The sequence below is a fragment of the Ananas comosus genome, linkage group 8 (assembly GCF_001540865.1).
Source record: "Ananas comosus cultivar F153 linkage group 8, ASM154086v1, whole genome shotgun sequence".
Classification (NCBI taxonomy): domain Eukaryota; kingdom Viridiplantae; phylum Streptophyta; class Magnoliopsida; order Poales; family Bromeliaceae; genus Ananas; species Ananas comosus.
The window spans coordinates 1,517,134-1,543,067 of record NC_033628.1 but is presented as its reverse complement, the minus strand read 5'-3'; the positions used below and the strand labels follow the sequence as shown (position 1 = coordinate 1,543,067).

The 25,934-nt window shown below is 35.3% G+C and overlaps 3 protein-coding genes across 3 annotated transcripts; 2 read left to right on the top strand and 1 right to left on the bottom strand.

Annotated features, from left to right (window-relative positions):
• On the top strand, positions 8,966-11,395 carry LOC109713801 (uncharacterized membrane protein At1g06890-like). The gene is made up of 8 exons (XM_020238005.1): positions 8,966-9,026; positions 9,110-9,273; positions 9,372-9,556; positions 9,656-9,723; positions 10,140-10,272; positions 10,394-10,555; positions 10,653-10,925; positions 11,124-11,395. Exons 2-8 carry the CDS (start codon positions 9,162-9,164, stop codon positions 11,235-11,237), a joined length of 1,047 nt encoding a protein of 348 aa, XP_020093594.1. The 5' UTR covers positions 8,966-9,026; positions 9,110-9,161; the 3' UTR covers positions 11,238-11,395.
• On the top strand, positions 19,284-21,967 carry LOC109713758 (uncharacterized membrane protein At1g06890-like). The gene is made up of 7 exons (XM_020237944.1): positions 19,284-19,545; positions 19,692-19,876; positions 20,208-20,275; positions 20,491-20,623; positions 20,769-20,930; positions 21,015-21,287; positions 21,508-21,967. The coding sequence occupies exons 1-7, from the start codon at positions 19,425-19,427 to the stop codon at positions 21,634-21,636; spliced, it is 1,071 nt and encodes a 356-aa protein (XP_020093533.1). The 5' UTR covers positions 19,284-19,424; the 3' UTR covers positions 21,637-21,967.
• LOC109714486 (ubiquitin-like protein 5) lies at positions 24,226-25,934 on the bottom strand. The gene is made up of 2 exons (XM_020239130.1): positions 25,581-25,934; positions 24,226-24,463 (listed from the first exon to the last, which is right to left on the bottom strand). The coding sequence occupies exon 1, from the start codon at positions 25,823-25,825 to the stop codon at positions 25,604-25,606; it is 222 nt and encodes a 73-aa protein (XP_020094719.1). The 5' UTR covers positions 25,826-25,934; the 3' UTR covers positions 24,226-24,463; positions 25,581-25,603.

Below are 25,934 nucleotides of genomic sequence, written 5' to 3'. Positions count from 1 at the left end.
ATAAAAACATTAATTATTTTATATGGTATTAGAATAGAAAAGTGCGTACACGTCCTCTTATTTAATTGGAATCCATATACTAAACCTATATTTAGATGTTTAATATAAAATGTGCAGGGGAGGCACAGAGGCGAGCGAAGTGTACTCGGGGGATGTTCGGCGTCTATGGAAAGAGATATCTTGCAACCCCAATGCCGTGTCGAGAGTGAAGAGCTTATCACGATTGGTGGCGATCTGGTGGGTTGTCTGGACCGAGCGCAACAACACTATCTTTCGTGAGATGCCTCCCAACGCAAGTCGGGCCACTGTTCGCGTTGAGTCTTTGTCGAAGGACTAGACTGACGTTATGTGACTCACGATAACACCTGCCCTAGCTACGTCCTTTTGTTTTCCTTTTACATGTTTATTTTTGGCCTTTTGTTTTGATTTCTTTGGTTTTTTCGGCTTTTCTAGGAGGCCCTAGATGCTTCCATCTTGTTTACTTAGTTCATCACGCTTAATGAATGACGCAGGTAGCTTACTATCTTTTTCTCAAAAAAAATATAAAATGTGCAGTTGATGAAGTTGAACATGACCATGCATGTAAGTTACCTAACCATTAATTTCTTTGTGGAAGTGTAATATTCAACTCCTTTGGTGACCTACCACCAAATTAAATTAAAACTGTTAGGTTGAGGCAGGTTGATTCATTTGGCAATGTTGAACCAAGTGGAAGTTAGATAACATGTGTGGGAGAACATCCACCAACCAATCTGTTTGCTAATGACTAAGATATGCTCAAGTGGAGATATATATTAAAACACCCTTCTCCATTAAAGCTTAAGATTTTTGGAGATAAATTGATATTTTACTTAATTTCAAACGGTATCAGAGCAGAATGTCCTGATGTTTTAAAGCTTTATAAGAATATATACTAGACATGTGATCAAAACAGCTATATAATTAGTTATTTCGATTTGAAATTAGAGCCTTTTGAACTATTTAATAAACTTTAGGAGTTTAATTACCAATGTTAAAAATTCAAAAGTCTTTATGTGTGCTTCCCCCCTGCCCCGCCCGCCCTGAAAACATCCCAAAAAAAGTGTAGTATATTAGTGTATTTTTTATGTAATGTAACACACCAACAACTCTACATCAAATGGAAAAGAATTTATAATTAAAAATATAAAGATCGAAAATCCTAGTAGTAGCTAGTAGTTGGGCTTAAGCAATTTAAGCCAATGGTTTGGACCTAACGAGTTATTATTGTTAGTAAATCGAGTCGTTATATTTAATATCAGAGATGAATATCATGCGAAAGTGTAAAAGCTAAGTGCTACGTAGGACAAAATACTATACCACGTGTTAAGAGGGAGCCAATCTTGAAACCGGGGTAGGTCCACATGTGTGATTCTGGTCTATACGTGTGATTAGATTTGGTCCTAACGAGAGCGTTATGGTTTAAATAGGAAAAGCCTGTAACGCTCCAATAATCTAACATCGGATGAAAAAAAAAAAAATTATGTTGAAAATATAAGGACCGGAAATCCTACTAGTAATAACTAAATTTTTTAGGTATATATTTTAGGTCGAAAGTTTTAGCCCAACAAATTATTAGTACTGGTGCATTAGCTTGTTACAAATAGTTTCTTCCAAACTTCATAATGGTGTCCTTAAAACTATCTTTGTGCAATATACCCTTCATAAAATGTAACTTATTGTTTGTCTTTTGAAAATTCAGCTTGATTAATTTATGTACACAAATGCCCCTTCAATATCTTGGTTTTTCTTTTCCTTTAATTTTTTCCTCCAATTCCTTCAAAATTGCAATTTCTTGTTCATGTTGGTCCCTAATGATCGAAATTAAATATAGTTTTGAAAATTGAAAATAACTTTAAAACTCTGATAGCAAGATGTCCTCATGTTACACCACATGTGTCAAAAGAGAGAGGTGGTGATAAGAGACCCACATGTGACATGCTTCACCAATCTCTCTCTCCATTGGAGTATGTAACTATGTATACACTAATTAAATCACCTCACATTGCATTTGTATTACAACATGACAAACTATGTGAGCTCTACATGTTCCACACAACCCAATGGTGCACCCTTTTTTATTTTCTCTTATTATTTTAATTTTAGGGGGATGAGGGTGTACAAAATATAAAGAGATAAAAATGTATAAAATTTATCTGTACTGTACATCATTTCAAATATACAATATGTATTTAATCTTTCAAATTTCACTGTCCAACTTTTCAATTTGTTTAATTTGAGTCGACCAAAAGCAACTTAACTTCAAAATTTTAAACTAATTTTTTACTTTAATCAATTTATACTTGCGGAAAATTTTATAAAGTATACTAACTAAATATGTAAAGATAAACAAAGCATTCAAATTTTAAAGTCAAGTGCCGTTGACTAACGCAAATTAAATAAATTGAAAGGTTGAGCAGTAAAATCACTTTTTTTGGGGGGGGGGGGGGGAAGATTAAGTAACTGTAGTCCTTAAACTATTGCTCTTAATAAAAGCTCCTCCAAGTCATTTTTTCCGAGTAGGATAAATCATTTTATAAGTAAAATATACTTATACTGAATAATTACAACTATTGTGATATTTCAAGAATCGAGCTTCTAACTTGCAATTAAAGAAAAAAACACACTTTACAATGCACAACTTGGTACTAATTAAATTGACATCAAAGCAAATTAAATAAACTTCACTAATTAAGTAAATACAAATTTACACATCACAAAATTACAAAATCCTAACTGGACCTAATTATTTGGGCCAAGGTTAATGGGCCGAGGCCCAATAATTAGTTCTAATTTTTATTTTATTTTATTTTGTGTTCTAAAATCGACCCCGTGACCTGCCCAGAAGATAACAAGCGAGCGCGATGATCAACAGGAGAATAATGCATGGTAGGGATATCACCAACACGAATCCCATATTATTGATTGATCCTCCCCGGATAATTAAGTAACTACTATTCCCTGCACGAATAAATTCATAATAATAACTCACAATAACTTAAATTGGATTTGTTTTTTTTGTTTTACTCCAGTAATTAAATTAAATCCCCCCAAAATATCCATTAATTATTGTATATTTTTGCGGGAATTTAGCTTCAGGTAATGATGATAATAATTAAAATAAAAAATTGTACGAGATTCGTGTGTGTGTGTGTACTTTTTTTTATTCAATTCAAACAACTTTAATTAATTAATTAATTAAATTTAAAATTACATAGAATTCAATAATTTTAATCAATTTTTCAACGAAAAAATACTAATAATTAACGACTAATAGCTAATAAAATTATTCAGTTCAACATATATTAATTCAAACTAAGAACAAAATAAAAAATCAATAAGGCATTAAAATATATATATATATATATATTAAGTAATCAATCGAGTGCTCACTAATTTATGTGTGCATGCACAAACCTACAGGTATCTTCGGAAGGAAAAATAAATAAATAAATAAGAAATTGAAGGATCAATTTCAAAAGGACCTATAATCGACGGGTCGAAAAAAAAAAAAAAAGTGGAATTTTTTCATACCTCTTGTGCATGACAAGGTATCTGAATCAAGTTCTCTCTTTGTTTCTTCTTCTTCTTCTTCTTTTTCTTTTTGTAAAGTGGGAATTGATCGAGGAGAATTGAGGAAGAAGCGAGAGGAGAGAGTACTGTTGAGTGAGATAGGTAATTAATTAATTAATTAATAATTAATCATATGAGAGGTTATTTTTTTGCCACATTATTAATTCAAAAGTTGTAGAAACTTCTACAATATTATTATATTATATACGTGTCGTGTATCACTTATTGCATCCTAAAAGGTTACTTGATGTGTCATCTTTTCACGTAGGCTCCATGCTACGAACGACCACGTTGCATTATTTTTTCTTTATTATTTTTACATATTTGTAATTTTTTTTGGGGTAAATTTCAAATACCTCGTATGATTTCACATTTTCAGTATTCTGTGGTTTAAAATGTATCCAATCAAGATTTTATACTTCCACATCTAGCCATAACTATACTAAAGTGAGACTTGTCCAATCAAGGTTTTATCTCCTGTCGTTTAGTATACTGAGACTTGCCTCGCTAAATATAACGACCCGATCCGCTAGCAATAATAACTCATTGGGCCAAACCATCGGCCTAAAATGGTTAAGCCCAGTTATTACGTCTAGCCCAATTAAGCTTACATACTCTCACATCTAGCCATAACTATCTGATATAAGACTACTGGGGTGTCACACCTGTGGTTTTATTTTTCTCTTTTTATTATCTATTTCACTAATTTTTTTCGTTAAATCAGTAACAAAATTAAAATTAAAGGATACTAAAATGAATATTCGATAAACCTAGATAGGGTATCTGAAGTTTTTTAGATATAATTTAACAAAATATTAACGGAGGAAAAAAAATCAGTGATAAAGTTAAAACTAAAGAGTACTGAAGCAAATATTCGATAAACCTATGTAGGGTACCCGAAGTTTTTTGTATATAATTTAACAAAACATTAAGAGGAGCTGACGAAAAGAGACAAATGAAACCACAGGGTACTAAATTGATGCACTTTACATGACAGGTTACTAACATGAGAAAGTGCGAAACTATAGGATACTAAATTGATACACTTTAAACCACATAATTTTAAAGTAAAAAAGTGCGAAACTATAAAGTGGTATTTGAAGTTTTCCCCTTTTTTAATATCCTTATATATATAATTCAACTGAAATACTACTAGTATTTTGACTATTTCGCTATCAACTTTTTAACCTTTAGGTAAAAAAATTGTAAATTAAAATATAAATATAACGGCTAAAAAAATTCAAATACTATTTAATAGTATTTCAGCTTTAACACTCTCTCTATATATATATTAATGTGTTGACATATTACAGCAGTATTAAAGACTCTTTATACGGATCTCAGCATACATGTTGCGAATTCTATTAATTAGTTTTCATGTCACTATATATTATATATGTTAATAAAAACAGTATTTTGGAGAAACAAAAGCACGAATCTCATAACCGGACCCGGCCCACTGGCCTAGCCCAATTAGGAAATCCGGTTTGCTGAGCCCAACCCGGCCTAATAAGGCTTCATTTGAGATTGCATGGAGATTATATCAAGTACAGTGAAAAAGTACGATGAGAAAATATTTTATGCGTATCACACTTTTCTTTGATTATAATACATATTTGGCAGTGTCCCATCAGAAAACAGAGAACAACAACTCTACATGTTTTCGCTCCAATTCCGTTTTGCATACTAGCATTAGACGACACTCAATCCAAAAAAATTTAAAAAAAGAAAAAAGAAAATTCCATGCAGGTATTTATAGAACCAAACCATTCTCTCACATTACATCCATAAATACAAACACAAAACAATGCACTTCACAAGAAAATGCATGTCACATATTCATGTGTATATATACCATACACTACATTACTGATCATGTAAATCATTCACTTCTTCTACGGTCGGCCGCGGCACGCCCGCAGGCTCTCGGGCCGGGCCAGGGCCATAACTCCGTCGCGGTCTCCGTCACTGTCGCCGTCGCCGTCGCCGTCTAAAACCGGCCCCGGGACCGGCCCAGCATGTAGCAGCACAAACAGAGGATCAAACCTACGATGACACAAGGCAAGGAAATCACCAACACTAAAGACATTTTCACGCTTTATATGCGCACTATTATAACTATTATTATTATTATTATTATAACTTGATAAGAAGAGGATGGAAATAATTGGGATAGTTTTAGAGGGATTTGGAGTGTTGGAGAATTATTTAAGTAGCTCATGAGCTACTTAAACTTATATATATATACATGGGAGTGCAAAAACATTGGTGTTACTCTCAAATATATATAAAAAAAAGAATAAATTAAGTAAGAATAAAGTTGGGACTTTATTCCTGCCGACATTTCCACTTTGCTATATCTTTTCTTGTTTCTTTTTTCTTTTTGTTTTTTTTTTCAGGTGAGAAAGGGTATGGAAATAAATTGAGTGGGGAATATTGAAATTGCTACCACCATGTAGAGAAAGTGAAAGAAGAGTTTTCCACTATCAAAGCAAAGCTGTAGAAAATTCTACACTGTTTTAGGGTTTTGGTTTGCATGTAACAAGTCTTAGAATGCTAGCTTTAGCAAGTTGTAAAGTGTCTGTTCTTTTTATAAATAATTCATAATGACACTACATTGTAGATGACCACGATGTTGCCACGTAGCATTAGGTCTGTTGACACTTGACACACCGAACATGAGTTGATTTATTAAAATATTAAGCAGAAAAATTTAACTTGTGTTCGACTTATTTATTATCAAGCCGAACAGGAACTTGCTCATAAACAGTAAATTATATTGCCATTCCTTTTGCTGGGTAAAAAGTTAAAAGAAAACCAAAAGATTAGAATATTAATTTCATAATTAAAATTGACAAAATATAAGTCTTTTTATATTTGGTTTGTAATATATATATATATATACTAGCTATATTGAGCCAAGCACGAATGAGCAGATCATAACTTATGTTTAGATCATTAAGATTTTGAGCGTTTGGACCGCCAGCCAAAATTTACCGTCAAATCACTTTATGAATTCATCACCGACGGAGGACAGATTAATACTTTGTATGATCAACTATGGAGGTTAAAAATCTCGCTCAAGCACAAAGTTTTTATTTGGATTCTACTTCGAAAGAGATTACCTACAGTAGACAGACTGATTCGCCGAGGGTGCCTTGTGGATTAGCACTGTAGGTTCTGTGTGTTACTAGCCGAAACCTGTGACCATCTATTTCACGACTGTATCGTCGTCAGATATCTTCGTTTTAAAGCAGGAGCATTAGTGGCGGCTGATTCGGATGTGAGGGATGTACGTCAGCTATGGACTCAGACCTCGGACATCCCCGAGGCCGTAAGAAGATCAAAAATTTTAACCAAGTTGGCGGCAATTTGGTGGGTTGTCTGGACGGAGCGTAACGACATTTGCTTCCGCGACGTACCTCTCAATGTCTCTCGGGCACTCGAACGTGTCGCCGTTTTGATCGAAGCCTGGAACGAAGCACTTTGATACTCTCCCGTGTTTTGCCCTTTGTTTCCCCTTTGTTTATTTTGTTTTCCCCTTGTTTGTTTGGTCACACGGACCTGGTTTTTTTTCTCGTTTTCTCTTATTCCATCGGCTCGGTTCGGAGGCCCTACTTGCTTCCAATTTATAAGCTAAATTCATTTTGCTTAATGAATGAAGCAGGTAGCTTGCTACCTATTTCTCAAAAAAAAGAAAAGATCTTGAGCGTAAAACATTAAGCCTACATAGAATGGTACTTTTTTTTATTGCCTAGGAGAATTGATATTGCTATTCTTGATATTTATCTGTTGTGATAATATCAAACTAGCATGAGCAATATTGAATCGATTTGGAAACAATTGAGAAGTAATAAAAGAGATCACACACTGTCATATTTTCCAGTGGGACCTTGTCTTGAATTAAAAATATTTCTTCTTAGACTTAGTTTGGTATTGAGATTTATCAAACGCTATTAAATAAAATAGAATTAAGGTAAAAGTATATAAGAATATGCTTCTGCGTTTTCCGCTGGAACCACAAAAAATATATCGTAACCGACTCATTGCGATCTATGGAACGCAATATTACGTACAGAAACAAACAATATATTTTTCCAAACAAGCCTTAGTAACCATGACATCAAAAATTATAAATAATTAATGAAATACATAATTTATTTCGTTACGAGTTAGTAATAAGGAATATTCTAATACTTGTACTAAATTCGTGTTCACGTGATGATATTTTGACATGTTTAAATAAAATTCGAGTGAACGTGTATAGAAATATATTTTTTTTATTTTTCAGTATGATTGTAATTAAAAAATATATTATAACTGACTTATTAAGATATTCAAAACATGATATCAAATAAAAAAATAAATATAAAATTTATTTTATCGGATTTTCTCATCACGCCACACGTCATATAAAATTTGCCATCTTTGGCAAGTGAAAATGTATAGAGACCCTCTAACTATAGCCCATTGTGAAATGGCCCCCTCCATTTTAATTTTTATGAAAGGGACTCGACCTTAACTTCTTCATTTATTAGAATTAAGTAATTTTAGTCAAAAAAAAATAAAAAGTTTATTAAATTCATCAGTAATTTCACGAAGTTTAATAATTTTAATTATTTGTTAGCAAATAAAACTAGACTAATTAACAGCTAATGACTAATAGAGTTGAGCATAAAAACTCAAATAAATTTAAAAAAAATAGCATATGTATAAGAGAGGGGATTAAGTGGTTAATTATAACATGTAAAGACAAAGTGATTCTAACTAAGCATGATTGGATTAATGTTATTTGTTTTTCACATATATTGAGTGGATTCTAAGTTACACCAACCACCCCTCATAATTTAGTGAGCTCTTGGGCCATGGCCTTTGCTTGCATTCTACTACACTTGGGTTTGAAACTTCCACTCCACCATCATGTCTTGCATACAAAGACACTAGACCCTAAATGATACATTTGTGAATTATGTTACCCGAAAGATCAATCTGATAGAAAAAGAGTTCAGAAATATATTTTACACGCATATACTGGATATGAAGAACACGTTACAGAGTTCAGAGTTCAGATACCATGTTACGCAAAAGATCGACGCGATAGAAAACGGGACTAGCCCCAAGAGTATATCTATCGATTCCTATACTCTTACACTCGCATCTTGAGTCATTAAGTTGTCAACTTTTTTTTCTTTTTTTTTTTTGGATCTTTCCAGTTATATAATTTGTTTTTATCAGATCGATCTTTTACATAATATACTTTTACGCAATTGACTTATTTTTAATTAGATTAGGTAAGTGCAACCAAAGTGATGGGAACAGTGCCAAAACTTTGAAAGCAAAATGCTACAAGAGCTCACTCCAACATAATCCCAAAAACTCTCCCTCTCTCTCTCTCTCTCTCTAGTATAAAAGGAAGCTGCTTCTGAAATATTAAGGTAACATTTTAGGCGAATTTATTCGGTGTATTTTGATGGTGTACTGCAATTGTGTCGGCTACATTGTTATTGCACCTCTGCAGCTGCAAAACTTCAAGAGAAGAAGCACCGGCAGACCCCGCTTGGCCGGCGACGATGTCGGGGTTTCAACTCGGCATGGTCGGGTCGCTGGCGCTCTCCGTCGCGTCGTCGGTCGCCATCGTCATCTGCAACAAGGCCCTCATGAGCTCTCTCGGCTTCCCTTTCGGTACGTAAGTAGAGATAAGCCAATTCGTCCCAAGCATTCATGTTTTTATTTTATTCTATCTGATCCAATTCTGAATGGCGAATTATAATTTGAAACAGCGACCACGCTGACGAGCTGGCACCTGATGGTGACGTTCTGCACGCTCCACGTGGCGCAGCAGCTGCACTTGTTCGAGCCCAAACCACTAGACGGTCAAACCGTGGTCCTATTCGGGCTCCTCAACGGCACATCCATCGGCCTCCTCAACCTCAGCTTGGGCTTCAACTCCGTAGGATTCTACCAGGTTATACAGATATTTTGGTATTAGTTTACGCCCGAATTCAAAGTATCTATCTGTCAGTAGTAAATTCTGATAGGTTAATAACACCACCATGTCTCGCAGATGACGAAATTGGCCATCATACCGTTCACCGTGCTGTTGGAGACTCTGTTTCTGAATAAAACATTCAGGTTGTCTATAGAGAACTTATAAAATTTAGTTGATCATGCATCTTTACTGTTGTTTTTGGGCCTAACCCAAACCTACCTACTTCATCCAAAATCGCTCCGGGCCGGAACTTGTTTTCCTACCACCGAAATTAGTCGGGGTTAGGTTCAATATAAGCTCGAGCCCAAGTATCAAAACTTACAGATTAGATTCATTAAAACATCGCGACGTATTCAATGAATGTATCTTCAAATATCAAAACCTGCAGCTATGTTAAAAGTATCACCCTTTTTCAAATGTATGATGTCCAATCAACAATGCACACCTAACTTCAGAAGGACTGCTGAATCTTTTGTCACATCAATAATGTACAGAAAATTTCTACGCACACGATTGATACATGTCAGACTCATCCACTGATAGTAAGCTGAACTTGCAGCCAGAATATCAAGTACTCTCTTCTGGTCTTGCTCTTTGGAGTCGGCGTTGCGTCTGTTACTGATCTCAAGCTCAATCTTCTCGGATCCGTTCTCTCCCTCCTCGCCATCGCTACAACCTGCGTTGGCCAAATCGTATCCTTCGATATCTTACCATACATATATGTTGTTCGAAACATCGAAAATTCAATGTACACATGTTTTATATCTCCAGTTCTAGCACAGCCCTTAACCTTAAAATCGATTTAAATCAAAGCTAACAAACACAATACAGAAGAGGTTGAAGGTCTCTTCGACGCAGCTCCTGTACCAATCCGCACCGTACCAAGCCGCTATTTTGTTCGCGACTGGCCCATTCGTGGACCAGCTCCTCACCAAGCGCAACGTATTCGCGTACAGTTACTCGCCTGTAGTTTTGGTATGTATTTCACTACGAAATAGTTCAAATCATTGCTCAATTGCGAATTGATAACCAACCACAAATGCTTTTTCGTTCTGTCGCCAATCACTTGTAGGGATTCATCGTCCTATCTTGTTTGATCGCGGTGTCGGTGAACTTCAGCACATTCCTAGTGATCGGAACGACGTCGCCAGTGACGTACCAGGTGCTCGGCCACCTCAAGACCTGCCTAGTCCTTTCCTTTGGCTACATCCTCTTGCACGAACCCTTCACCGCGCGGAACATCATAGGCATCCTCGTCGCCATTCTCGGCATGGGCTTATACTCCTACTTCTCGGTTCGCGAGAAAAATAAGAAGTCCACTGATTGTGCCTTGCCAATATCACAAGTACATTTTGCGCATTTTACTTTATATAATCACATCATTGCTAAATGATAGTATTAGAGCACAAATCACTAACTTTAAGGCATGTTTGGTTCCTCTCCAAAGAATTTTTAGCCGAAGCAGAACGAAAACTCGAATGCTTCGTTCGGTATCGATCTCATGTATAAATCTCTTATGTTCATGCATTTGATGTTCCTGCAGATGGCGGAAAAGGCGGATGAACTACCGCTTTTGGCTGCGAAAAACTCGATGCATCCTCAAGATAAAGACACTGGTGAGACCAAAAAAAGCAAATGGAGTTCCTCAGATTGCTGAAATTCTCTTGGTTGGTTATACAAATTTTACTGTCGAACTCCGAATAAAATTGATTAGAAGCTAAATTACAAGGCTTTTGTTTTTAATTATTGATTCTTTATTTGTGGAGGAAACAAGTAATTTTTGAAATTAATTGTTTGAGTGTACATTTTTCTCAATTCAATTGGTTCTAGTACTACCTACTCCTTTTCTTTCTTTGTATATGAATCAACAATGAGTTGCTGTAACAAACACTTATTAGAGCCAAAACTAGTTCTATAGCTAAATCTTTTTTTCTCCTTTGAAAAAAAAAAAAAGAAAAAAAAAAGATGATGAAACAAGCCAACCAACCACCAACTTTTATTTCTTCCTAAATCACTAAAAACAAACCTGAAATAATTTAAGGAATCAAAGATTAGTTGCCTCAGCTGCAACATATAATTGAAAAAAAGGCTTTTTTTTTTTTGAAGTTGCAAATAGATTACCAAACACTCAAGGTTTAGGTAGAGAACACCATCAAAATTAAACAAAATTTTCAACTAGTTTGCATCTAACACATGGTTAATGATAGGGATGCAAATGGATCCGGGTTGGTGGAGCTCCACCCCGATCCGCCCCAAATGGGGTGGTAAGTGGGAACAAAAAATATAAAAAAATATAACCCGCTCCGAATCCACCCCGATCCGCCAAGTAAATGGAACAGGAGGTGGGAGACTTTTTTCTTCCTTCAATCCGTCCCGATCCGTCAAAAATCCGGCTCCCGCCCCGATCCGCCCCGAATGGAGCGGTAAGTGGGAGCCAAAAATAAAATGAAAAGTAACTCGCCCCGAATCCGCCCCGCCCCGATAAGAAATGGAGCGGGAGGTGGGGGAACTCTCCCGCCCCCGGATCCGCCCCGTTTGCATCCCTAGTTAATGAGCTGATACTATGTTTAAGTGCTTAAACTTTTTACCCAACAGATCAATATATAGTTCAGAAAACAGGCTTGGATGGATATAAAATTTTTTTTGTCTATCGCGTGGTTACTGACCCACATGTACGATGAATATGAAAGTATTCGATGGATATAGAAGACGCATAGAATCAATAGGTAAAATAGGACATGGAGATTAAACCCATTAAATGTTGAGATGGAGATTAAGCACACTATAACAAGTTTAAAACTAGTTATGATACCATTTTACTCAAAAGATCATGATAGATATAAAAGGCGCATGGAATTGATAGACGAGTTAATTAAGTACCCACAAACCTCACAAAACGAAGGAGTTTAAAATTAGTTTTGATGCCATGTTATTCAAAAGATTGATATCGTAGGAAATAAGCCTATACAGTCCGTTTGGTTGGCGGTATAAGCAGGGATAACAGAAGTTATCCTTGCTATTACGCCAAACAAAATAATTTTTGGCCGGGATATTTTATCTCAGTCAAACCTTACTATTCCCGACTATTCCGGAATAGCATGAGATTTGCTATTCTACTATTTTGATGGAATAGTGCTATTCCAATGTTTAATTTCAAACTTAACTAAAATTATGAATTGAATTAAAACTAAATTATATAAATATAATATGTTATATATTTTTGTTATAAAATTATTAATTGTACTATATTAATAATATTATTTATATTTAAATATTATAATAAATTATTTTTATTAAATTTAAGTTTAAGTAGAAATTTTAAAAAAATTATAAATTTATTAATAATAAAAAATTTATAAATTTATTAAAATATTTATTTTTATCAAATTTATAATTTTATTATAATAAATTATTTTTATTAATTGTTCCAACCCTATTCTTATTTAAAAAATTTAAAATATAAATATTTAAATTTAAAATTTAAAAATTTAAATTCAAATATAATGAGAGGGTAATATCATTATTTTTTATTTATGACTACCCACTATCCTTCTTATTCCATCTTACCTAACCAAACGCTATTTTTCATATTCTCAGGAATAACTCAATTTTCATCCAAACGCAAAATTGATCTAATCCCCGCTTATACCTCAATTTATACCTATCCCTAGAATAACTACTTTTTGCTTATCCCCGAACCAAACGATACCTAAGAGTATATATTAACAGAACCAATCCAAAAGCTTAAGCTGATTGACGGAGATACTCTTGTACCCATTATATTTATACACTAATAAAATTCTTTAGTTTAATTCTATGAGACATGGGACAATTTTACCTAACAATTAATATAAATATATACGTACAACCAAATTTGGTGTTCTATTTCAAACTATGAAATAGTATTCTTTTGAATATTTGAGCACACTTGAGGCCAAATTATATCCAAATCATGGGATGCCCCACAACTTAGACTAAAACCTACTCCTTTTGAGAGCAATTAATTGGACTCTTGTGAGATCCATACAAGAATCAAATATGATGCAAATACATGGTTTATGATGGAGACAATTAAGAGGCAATTTCAAATCCAAGTAACTTAATTGACTTTTGGGTGCGTTTGGTTCGCACTATCTTTTAAAGATTTCTAGTAATCTAATGGGAATAAAAAAATATGACGGTGTTTGACTAAACGCACTAAGTAATCTGGTTGGTAATATTGGATTCACTTGGGAATAAGATTCACCCTAAAGTACTAATCTCATTCTCTTGAGAGAGGGTGGATATCCTCATATTAATGGATTAGGATAATCATAATATGTCTAATCTCTTTCTTTCTTCCTACCCGCCGGCTAATTGATATTATTTTTCTTTACACTCTAACCTTATATCTCTCTCTAAACTTATTTTTCTCTCTAAAATTCAATTTTTTTTTCTCTCTCTAAACTAAGCTTTCTCTCTCTCTCTCTCTTTCTAAAATTTCAACTCTGTCACTCCCTCTAATTTCGACTATATTTTTCTTTCTATTTTTTTAATTATGTTCTCTCTCTCTAACTTATACTCTCTCTTCCTTTTTTCTAAAAAGATGTTGAAACTTTTGGTAACATTATTTAAAATTAAATAAATAAATTAATTAATTAATTGTATATTTTTTGTAATATTAAATAACATGGCTAATTAATATTACCATGCGAACCATACACAGGTATTCCACATTCTTAGTAATAGAATGAATAGGAATAAAATTCTCAGATATCTTTTATTCCTAGTAATCTTTCATAATGCGAACCAAACGCACCCTTAAGTGCACAAATATATCCATGTAATGTTGCTATCTCAATCCTGTTTCAATTTGTACATAATTTCCTCTTTTTTTGTGTACTTCTACAATTATTTTATGATCTCATTTGTAGTCTTGGAAACTGTTAATTAAGCAGGTCATCACCTGCCACAAGATTCTGATAAGCATTTTTAATATCAACAAAATATTGCATGTACTCAGCACTCATAGACCCCACAAGGGTGACATTCATAAGCAAAATTATTGAAGCAAAGATGATGTGACATTAATTCCCTTAAAAAAATAACAATAATGCAGATTAGCTAGATAGGTGCCTAATTTACGAAATGTTTCGCGAAAAATCACAGTACAAAATTTCGCATTTTCGTTTACTATACATCATAAAGTTTCTGAAGCGCTTGAATGAAAAGTTTAGAACACATTTCTCTCTTCTTTTATTACACGGCACATGTATTAATCTCCAATATAGTAAACCATGCATGATGCTTCAAATTATTATATATACAAATGTGTAATTTAATTTAATTTATATCTACATCTAGATGTGCACATATATTTCAACATCTTGTTCCAAAATCATATTGTAACCAATGCACATAGCCAGCTAATATAACAATAGTAGATTCAACCAACCTATTCATTTTATTTATAAAATAAATATGTGAGACAATAGTTGGGGTTTCATGTCCAGTATTTATTTTTATTTTTATTAATATGCATGTCTACATGTGACTAGTTATGGGAGTTGACTTATAGGGAAAAATCTCAAATGGCCCCCTCAACTTTTTTTTCACATTTTTGGATAAAAATGTATAAAAGTTACCTCCACTATCATCAATTTGATATAACTATCTAATCTTTAAATTTTTTACTTTATTTTCTATCTTTTTAATTTATTATTTTGAGTCAGCTATACAATGACTTTTTAATTTCAAAACTTGAATGCATCGTTTACCTTTACGTACTTGATTAATATATATTATTAAAATAAATGATTAGCTTAAATTTTGTACCGAAAGAATCATCAAAAAAATTAAATTAAATAATTTAAAATTATGTACCAAAATAAAAAAATTTAATAAGATTTGGTATAGCCGAAACAGAATGATATATAATTCAGGCAAGTTTTATACATGTTTACCTTTTTTTCTATTTGAGATTTTATACTTACCTAAGCTAAAAATTTTATGAAATTTAGTGACCCAGTTTTATTTACTAAAAAATAATTAAAATTATTAAATTTGGCGAAATCAGCGATAAATTTTATATAGTTTTCAAATTTTGTTTACGAAAATTACCCAATTCTAAAGAAGTACAAGTTGAGGGGCCTCTATGCATTTTTTACCCATTCTAAGCACGATGGACTCGTCCGCAAAATCATGTGATGAACGGTTGAGATTTTTCGCAACTGTGGGGGGTAACGCGATGAGTTCAAATAGTTGACTATCACGACGTAACAAAAAACTAATAGGAGAAATTGATGATGGACGGTGGAGATTTGATCTCACGCGTCCCCTACAAATTCGCACGTCTCACCCATGGTGGGCCCCGCGAGGAATATTTTAAATTTGGGCCGTACACCGGGCCCACGGTCGTTATGCCTCGTGTCAGCAACTTAACGGCGTTAAGAATCTTTGGAAAATGAATGAAGACCCCCTCAACTATTGGCCATTTGAGAACAGATCCTAATTTTTTTATGCTAAAACTATATAGAACTCATTTGAATTATGAACTATTTTAAATTGGTTATTCAATTTTTCAAAATTTTAATTTTCTATTCGATATTTTAATTTATTTTATTTGAGTCAGTCATCGGCACTTTGAATTCAAATTTTTAATTGTATACTTTATATAATTTATTAATGTAAATAATTAATTTAAACATTAAAATCAAAATATCGTTGACTGATTTAAATCAAACAAATTGAAAAGTTAAATAGCCGATTCAAAATAGTCCATAATTTAGATAAGTTCTGTATATTTTTACCTTGCTTTATTGATATTTTTTTCAATTTCTATTTTTAATTTATAAGTTTACAATATTTAGTGGCTCTATCGTATAAACACATAACTATTTTTATTTTTTTCCTAAATTAATTAAGATATATTTAATAAAATTTCAAACTTCCCATACCAGAATTATGTAATTAAAAAAAAAATTCTCGACACTGATGTTTGTTTTTAGTTGCATACGCTTGAATAATCCTTTCTCATAATAAAAATATACATAATTTGTTAAATATAAAAATATTTAAACACCGTTCTCTAACAGATTAAGTTTTTAGAGTACAGCGGTTGTTTTACATGGTATCATGGTATCAGAGCAGGATATTCTGAGTTCGAATCACGCCAGGCTCCTAGCATATTAATTTTCTCTCATTTAATTCAAGCCCACGTCATAGGCCGATTAAAAAGTCTCGAGCTCAGACGTAAAGGCCCATTTTATTCCCAAACACTTCTAAAAATAGATTATCCCGGGTTAGCTAATCCCATCAAAGCCCAACCAAACACTATTTTCTATTCATAATAACTCACTATCCTTCTTATCCCACCTACTCCAACCAAACACTATTTTTCACTATCCTGAACTAATTCTAATTCTCAACCAAACACAAAAATAACCCCACCTTAACCCTAAACTTAATCCTATCCCTGGAATAACTAGTTTTTTCTTAACCCCGAACCAAACGGTAGCTTAGAGTATAAGCGTTGTTTCACATAATTCAATTCCGGTCTCGTTTGATATACAATGCAATGAATTAGTAACTTATAATCTGATGACCGAGTTTGCGAGGGGTGTGGAATATACTAACGGCGAGTTGACGGCGTTAGTGCGCTAATCAAGCCAACTCCGAATTGAACTCCACAAATAAGAAGAAGAAGCATATCAACAACGTTTCTTTGTCTCTCTCTCTCTCTCTCTCTCTCTCTCTCTCAAGAAACATATCCATAGCAAGGTGAGTTTTTTTTTTCTTTTTTTTTTGTTACAATTATTTGCTAATTATTTGATGTCTCTAATATCTTCGTTTCTTCGTCATCTCCTTTCTCCATGAAAAAAAAAGAATAAGTCTTTTTCCCTTTTTTTTCTTTCCATGTTATATATTTTCGATTTAGAGTTACAAAATATAGCTTTTATTATTGTTTCTTATCATGTTAATATGATGGTTGATTATAATTAATTAAAATTTACGATGATCGACTAATCCGACGGTTCGGATTTATTAATTCTATCCCACCATGCATATGTATTTGATGATAATTAAGGAGCTTATTACATTTGTTTTTGATAAGGGAGTAACCATGTGTTACAACTCTCAATTCTGCTATAATTAATAAAACAACTTTAAAAAGATATTTAAAAAAAAAAATGAATTAAAAGAGTTGTTTGTGTCAAAATAAAATGGAGTAATGTGGCTTATGCTTATCTCTATTTTGGACTATACAAAGTACATCAAAGTGGATGATGTGGCGTGGCGTCATTGGTTCCCGATAGTAAGCCTAAATTATCTTGGTCTTTGGCTTGATTTGAAACTTAGGCGCCCAAATAGTTTTAATGAGACATAGTGTATCTGCATATTCGTGCACCGCGCATTTCTCAACTCTCATTTTGTATCATATTTTTTTGAGGGTAAAATATATGAATAGTCTCTTCTATCTCTCTCTGAACTTTTGACTTACGGTATATTTTACAGCCATTTTTTGCTTTATACTAATTGAATTTATTGAATTTGGTCAATTTTACTATCAGCAGTAAATTTTAGATCTATTAACAATGCCGCTATTGTAATACCTTCCACTAAAATTGCCATTTCCTAAATATGGATTTATACAAACGTAGCCTTGTTTGGGACCAAATAAAACCAAGCCCGCTCTTAAATATGATCTAATTTTAAGTAAAATTGGCTGGAAATCACTTAAGTGCCGGCTCAAAGAGGCCAGCATTATTCCCTATGGTCAGAATTCAGGTTAGGCTAAGTCACATTCGAAATGGCGGAAGGTTAGATCGGATCGAGTCATGTTCGAAGTGACGTGAGGCTGGTTGAGCTAAACTGCAATCAAGACCCATGGCGCTGTGTCTGTACGTGTTAAGTGAACTGATTGATTATTTCTAGCAGCTCGAGTTTTTGGAATTAATGGTTAGCGCATTGGGCCAAGCCACTGAGCTCGGTGGACGATGTATCTGTACGCTTTAAGTGAATTGGTTGCGTATTTTTAACGGCTCGAGCTTTTGGAATTAGTGGTTAGCGCCAACAATCCGACATTACGTACATATTTATTTTATCTATGAAGTAAAGTGCAGCATGCGATATAATTATGGAGTCGGATTATCTGCATTTTAGCCATATCTTAACTCGTCGGAACTATATATATGTAAGGATCATGAAATCCTACCTAAGATTACAATTTGTATTTAAGAACTTGTTTTTGTTGATCATTAATTGATTTGCAGCAATTATTTGAACCCCGCATCTAGGGATGTCAATGGGTATAAATACCCGAAATTTTATCCGAACCCGAATCCGAATGAAATGGATATATCCGATGGATGTGGATATGGATTCAGATATGAATATCAAAAATAAAAACCCGACGGATATGGATTTTNATTATATAATATATATATATATATATATATATATATATATATATATATATATTTGATGTTATATTCGAATTTGTATTTTAAAAATTTAGATTTAATATAACATATTTTGAAATATTGATGTTTCGGATTCAAATTTTCGGGTTCGAGTTTCGGATTTTTGGTCGGGTTCGGATTTGAATATGAAATTCTAAAATTCGTTGGGTTCGGGTTCGAGTTCGGAGTCGGATTTGGGTTCGGATTTTTAAAAATCCGCCCCGAATCTGACCCGTTGACATCTCTAGCCACATCAACATATACTTGTGCAAGTTTGGCGCCTAAGAATCTTATGACATGACATACCTTTTCTATTAAGGTAGGAATCTTGTTATATATGGCAAATAATTCTTTCATGGAAGGTATAAAGGTATTGGGAGAGTAGAGTTTGGGGGCCCGAAGAAATGGCGGAGGGGTCGGGTTCACAGATCAGCGTGATCGGTTCGCTCGCGCTCTCGGTTGCTTCTTCGGTCGCGATTGTCATCTGCAACAAGTATCTCATCAGCTCCCTCGGATTTTTATTCGGTTTGTTCTCGTGCATGCACTCTCCTATTTACGGTATTATTTATGTCAACACATCAACAGCTCATAAGAATAGCAACAATAGGTCGAGAACCTGTAGTAGTACGTAGTTGATTGGTGGCTTAAACTGCTAACGTACGTATGAGCAGCGACGACGCTGACGAGCTGGCACCTGCTGGTGACGTACTGCACGCTGCACGTGGCGCAGCGGCTGCGGTTCTTCGAGGCGAAGCCCATCGACACGCAGACCGTCATCCTCTTCGGCCTCCTCAACGGCACCTCCATCGGCCTCCTCAACCTCTGCCTCGGCTTCAACTCCATCGGTTTCTACCAGGCCCGTACTAACATTAATTTCCGACTTTTCTCAGTTCTTCTTATTACCATTGTTCCGTCCCGGGCCTAGCCATCCAGGGGATCTACTGGAACAGATAGGATAAGACGAGAGAATGACGGTCAGAAAAAAGGTGTGATGATTAGCTACTCTGATGCACCTACTGAACTCACCTTCTCGCGACTTTTAACGCCTCCAAGTCGCCAAATCCTTTCTCTTCTCCAGTATCTTTCGTCGTATCCGATCCAATTCTGAATGCTAAGCAGGCCCTTTTATGCATTCATAATGTTTTTTCTTTCCTGTTCTAACTGAAGCTGTTGTAACCATTTTGCAGATGACAAAGCTGGCCATCATCCCCTTCACAGTCCTGCTGGAAACTGTCTTTCTCCACAAAAAGTTCAGGTAAAAACCTGCCAAACAAATTCTCTATTACAACTCCAGGGCACCTAAAAAATAGAGCTAAATTGATTTAACAAGTCATTGGCTACATGCAACATCCAAATCCAGAAACTAATCCTACCCAAGTTGAAGTATTAATAGCAACACTTTTGCATTCACAATTTTGTGAAAGAAACTAAAACTGGTTGAAAAATTTAACACACATACTAAACTACCAGCCAGAGTATCAAGCTATCTCTTCTAATCTTGCTCCTCGGAGTCGGCATTGCGTCCGTCACCGATCTCAAGCTCAATCTTCTCGGCTCCGTCATCTCCGTCCTTACCATCGCAGCGACCTGCGTTAGCCAAATCGTATCCTTCTTACTAGAGAACTATGTTACAGCTCATAACTTCGAAGTTTGTGGTGAAGTTATACTGCAATTGTATCTTCACTTCCTCATGATTTGTTTGATAAGGAGAGTGCATGCACTTCCTTAACATTGTATCTGAAAACAAGCTAACAAACACAATACAAAAGAGGCTCAAGGTCTCCTCCACACAGCTCCTATACCAATCTTCGCTGTACCAAGCCGCGGTGCTGTTCGCTACTGGCCCTCTCGTCGATCGGATGCTCACTAACCGCAGCGTCTCAGCCTTCAATTACACCTTCGAGGTTTTGGTAAGCGCCTTTGCGCCGCACACGCCCATTTCTGGTGTTATATAACAGTGTCGCATTCGTTATTTTTCGCGAACCGTGTGTCAGGGATTCATTATTCTCTCTTGCTCGATCGCCGTATCCGTCAACTTCAGCACCTTCCTAGTGATCGGCACGACATCTCCCGTGACGTATCAGGTGCTCGGCCACCTTAAGACTTGCCTCATCCTCTCCTTCGGATACACCATACTACGCGACCCTTTTACCGCGAAGAACATCGTCGGCATTCTCATCGCCATCTTCGGCATGGCTCTTTACTCCTACTACTCGGTGCTCGAGAGCAAGAAGAAATCCGCGAACGACACCCTGCCCGTAACTCAGGTATCACACTCCTTGAAATTATGATCAGTTCATGGAAACATGAGAGTTCTTTCGCAAGTGCCTTTCGCGAATTCAGTATCTAGCTAAACCTGGAAGAGAAACTTCAGTTTCTTACATCTTTACGCCCTCGAAGAGCCCGAATTTAGAACATAAGTTTCTTACTGGATGATTCGCTGATCGTTGACTCGAAACTTAGTTTCTCTGATTCATGTTGTTCCAGATGGTTGACAAGGAGGCGTCGCCGCTTCTGGGTGCGAAGAATTCAGGGCGTTATCAGGACGGCGACGGCGACGAGACGAAAGATGCGAATGAAGTTCTTCCAGCTTCCAAAACTTCATTTGGTCAGTGACACACTCTATAGGTGACAAGAAAAAAAAAGGATTTGAGTACCTAAACCACCATAGGATAGGGGAAAAAAAGGTTACTATATTTATTACCATGTATATTTTGATTCTTTACAGTGGAGTTCTAGATCATCTTTTTTGTTTCCCTTTGTGTTTTTTTTTGTTTTTTGTTTCGACCAATCAAGAGTTGTTAACTAGATCTCTCCCTCTTTATCCTTCTCCTTTCTTTGTTTAGTTTCATATGAAGCAATATATAATATTATTGGATCCAAACTCTTGTAAGTTAGAAACTTTTGCTTGAATCAAGTTTTAATAAGTGTTTGATAAGAAGTGAAATACAACATCTCCAAAATGAAGTGGTTGTAATAGGTATACCACATGGTATAACTCAGCTTATATTTTTTTTTTTTCTCAACATTAATTATGTGACTTGAACAGGATGTGATGTGGTACGTGACATGTGAAAGTTTAAATTTGTTTAAGATAACACCATTAAATAGATTAATGCCAGTGATTGGTGGTGTTAAAAGTTGAATCTATGATTCTATATGAAGCCACTCAAACATAAGCTCCTGATAAACACCAACCAGTCCAAACAACAACCATTTTTTTTTTAGAGATAGGTAGCACGCTACCCGCTTTGTTTATTTTATTTAGAAATAAACTTAGCCAGAAATGTTAATCAAATAAGTTTCGAACTTGGGTCTCGGATACCAACCACCAAGCCCTTTGCCACTTGCTCTAGGGACGGTCGGTAACAACAACCATTGTTTCAATACATTGTGCATTGCAAATATACCAAACTCACAGTGAGCTTGTTTTGAATTTTTGTATAACGCCCTAATAGTCTCATCGGATGAGAAAATGATTCGAATTGGAATATATGATGCCTCGCGCACTAATAATAATAACTGGGATCAAGTATTTTGGGCCGATAGTTTGGAGCCAACAAGCTATTATTGTTAACGGGTTAGGCTGTTACAATATGTATAAGAGTTAAGTACTATGCGGGATAAAATACTGCACCAAAAGATTTGTTGAGAGCTACCTTTTGAATCCGTAGGAGCTACCATAGGAACCATTTGGTAGGAGCCATCTTTTGAATCCGTAAGAGCCACCGTAGGATCTCATATTGCCTGATAATTTTGTTATATATTGTCTGTTCTTATTTGGATTCGACGAGTCGGGTTGGGAAAATACTTCTGATTGGAATACAGGAGGCCTCGCATGCTAATAATAATAATAATTGGGATTAAGTATTTTAGCCTAGTAATTTGAGCCCAGCAAATTGTTATTGGGTCGGTCGGATTAATACATTTTTCCTACGCTCTACAAGAAAAGACCTAAACAAGTTTAAAGAGCAAAATTTATAACTGATCAGAGCAGGCTCTAATGATCTCGAGCATTTACGAAAAACATTAAAACCAGGAGAAAATCATATGAAACAGAGGTTGAATACAAACGATAGAGCTCATATGAAACTATTTCAATAGTTCATAACCCGCCGAGTTCTTGAGCCAAAGCGAGAAGAGAAGCCGTTGGCGCCAAAGAAATCGCGCCACGTAATAAACCGGAATGCACCTCAATCAGGGCCTTTGAAGCCAGGAATAAGTAATAGATGGTGCACCAAAAACAGAGAAAGAACCGCATCAAATCATTAGTTAAAGTTCATGCGGTTACATGCGGTTAAGATCAGCTAGTAATGACCACGAAATTGGAAAGGTGGCCGATCACAGGAGTAACTAAATAATAACAGGCGAACTATAAATAAACAGAAGACGCCTGAAAGAGGGTATTTTTTCTCTGCGAACAAGAATACCACTCTCAATTCAACGCATTTTCTCTTGCTTTCTGGGAGTAGTTCAATTGTAATATTTCTCTTTTCTCTGCATTTACTGCTTTTCCTAGAAGTAGTTTGTAGGATTAGATCTCTTTTCAGGAGTGTTCGCTGTAGAGGCATACTTAAGTTCTATATTTTTCTTGTATCAACCGACTTTGAGCAATATATAAGTAGTTTGGCTCTTCAGCCGAATCAGTGCTTGTCTCAAATTCAGCTCATCCAGCCGACCCAAAATTACTGTGTAGAATTGAACCCGACTGATCCGATCCCTCATCAGCCGAATCGCTTGACCTGTAGTGAGCGCAAACTTCGAGAGTCATCATTCGTAGCCATTTTATCTCTCGTATGCTTCCCGAAGGAGAATTTTTGACCGGATCAGCGGTCTAAGACTTTGGCTTGCAGTAGAAGCATTAGACAACTCAGCCTGCAAATTAATAGTACCCTAGTATGTAATAGCTTATAAAAAAAAATTACCAAAAATGATATATATATATATATATATATATATATATATATATATATATATATATATAATAGCTTATAAAAAATATTGCAACAAATATATCATTTTTTTTATGACTATAATGACTTATTCGCTTCATTTATATCATTTTTGATAATATTTTCTTATGACAAATATATGTGCATATAATTGCAAAATCAATAGAAAGTTACAATTGTACTTAGACCTTAAACCTCAAAAATAATTTTTTAATAATATTTGTAAATTTTTATTTGTTTTGACATGCATAAGTAGCAAGAATATGTCCTCATAGTAAGCATAAAATCAAGCACACAGCTTTCCACATATATTAGGTACAATATACAAAATACTTCTAGTCAAGACCGGTATTATTAGACTACATCATATATAAGCAATCCACCAACAGAGGTCGAATACAAGCGGTAGAGCTCATACACAACTATTTCAATAGTTCATAAACCGCCGAGTTCATCAGCCAAGGCGACAAGAGAAGCATTGACAATTCATCCTGCGAATTAAAGAGTACCCTAGTCAATATTACAGGCGTTATTGATTCAAGTTTGAGATGGGGAATACTCGAACATGTGAAAACATGCAGCCGATTATTTAACAGAAAACTAAACAAGCTGACGACACGAAAGGAAATAATGAAAAAGGTTACGAAGTTGCCACTAATGTCAAAACTCCGTATGATCTTGTAACAGGGGATGGTTTGATTTAAAAATTCACTAAAAGCTATTCCTTTTCTACGACAATTACTGCTAGCATAATGCATCTACTACACTAGTTCGAGTCGCAAATAACGACCTCTTAATTACGAGGTGAAGCTCCACTGACCTTGCCCAAACAAAGACCCAGAACGAAGCATCTCTATTTACAAGAGAGGAGCCAAATATAGGCACAGAAAAGGTTACACATAGGAGGGGGATTCCCTACATACGACGTAGATCAAAATCATCCCTAATATGAAACCAAATGTTGCTTTTTCATTATTGCTACTAACAAACACCTACCGTGAAGGAGATCTACAATAATTCACGCATAAATCAACTGATCTCCTAAGAAAAGCAATGACATGTGAGATTGAAAGTGGTGCTAATTACTCTTTGCAGGTGGACAGATAGAATCCTACAGAACCTATATGATTAACTAAAACACAAAAACATGTTGAATCCATACAATTCCTACATAGTTCTTTAATTCTCCAAACCATTCACATCCGCATCACAATCCACCCGATCTTATAGCTGTAACATAACAGACATAATGTCAGATTCTACAAAGCACTTCGTATTGGATTAAGCAAAACAATAAGGAAACTAGAGCAAAATTTGCGATCAAAACCTACTTTGCAAGCAATTTCACAAAGGATTACAAACCGAATCAGACAATCAAATCGCACATAAGCTCAACTCATACGATCAACTAAACATCAAACATATTGCCAAAACACATTAAATCCACGGAATTCGCAACCAAGTTCTTTAATTCCACATTCCACAGGCTATCCACAGCATCCATATCACAAATCTACTAAATCTATATCGAAACACACCAAATCACGCATATTTATCGAAACAAAAGAAAATACTACAGATCGATCAGGGCAGGGCTCTGGGATCGACCTTCGCCATGGCGATCGCGGGGATCAGTTGTAGTAGAGCTCGAGGCCCATGCCGTCGTGGATCTCGTAGTCCTTGAGGGTGATGTGGTCCTTGTAGATGTTGTACCACTTCTGGATCCGGATCTTCTCCGGGCGCGTCCCCGTTTGCGCCGCCACGAGCTTCTTCAGGTCGCCGATGGTGTCGTCGTCGTTGCACTTCACCCGCACCTTCTTCCCCAGCCGATCGTTGAGCACCACCTCGATCATCTTCGCCGATCTCGCGCCGCGGGGAGGAGAACACCAAACCCTAGCTCTCGAACCCTAACCCTAGCTTTTTTATCTCCAGGGCGGTGCTCTATTTCGTGCGGGACACGAA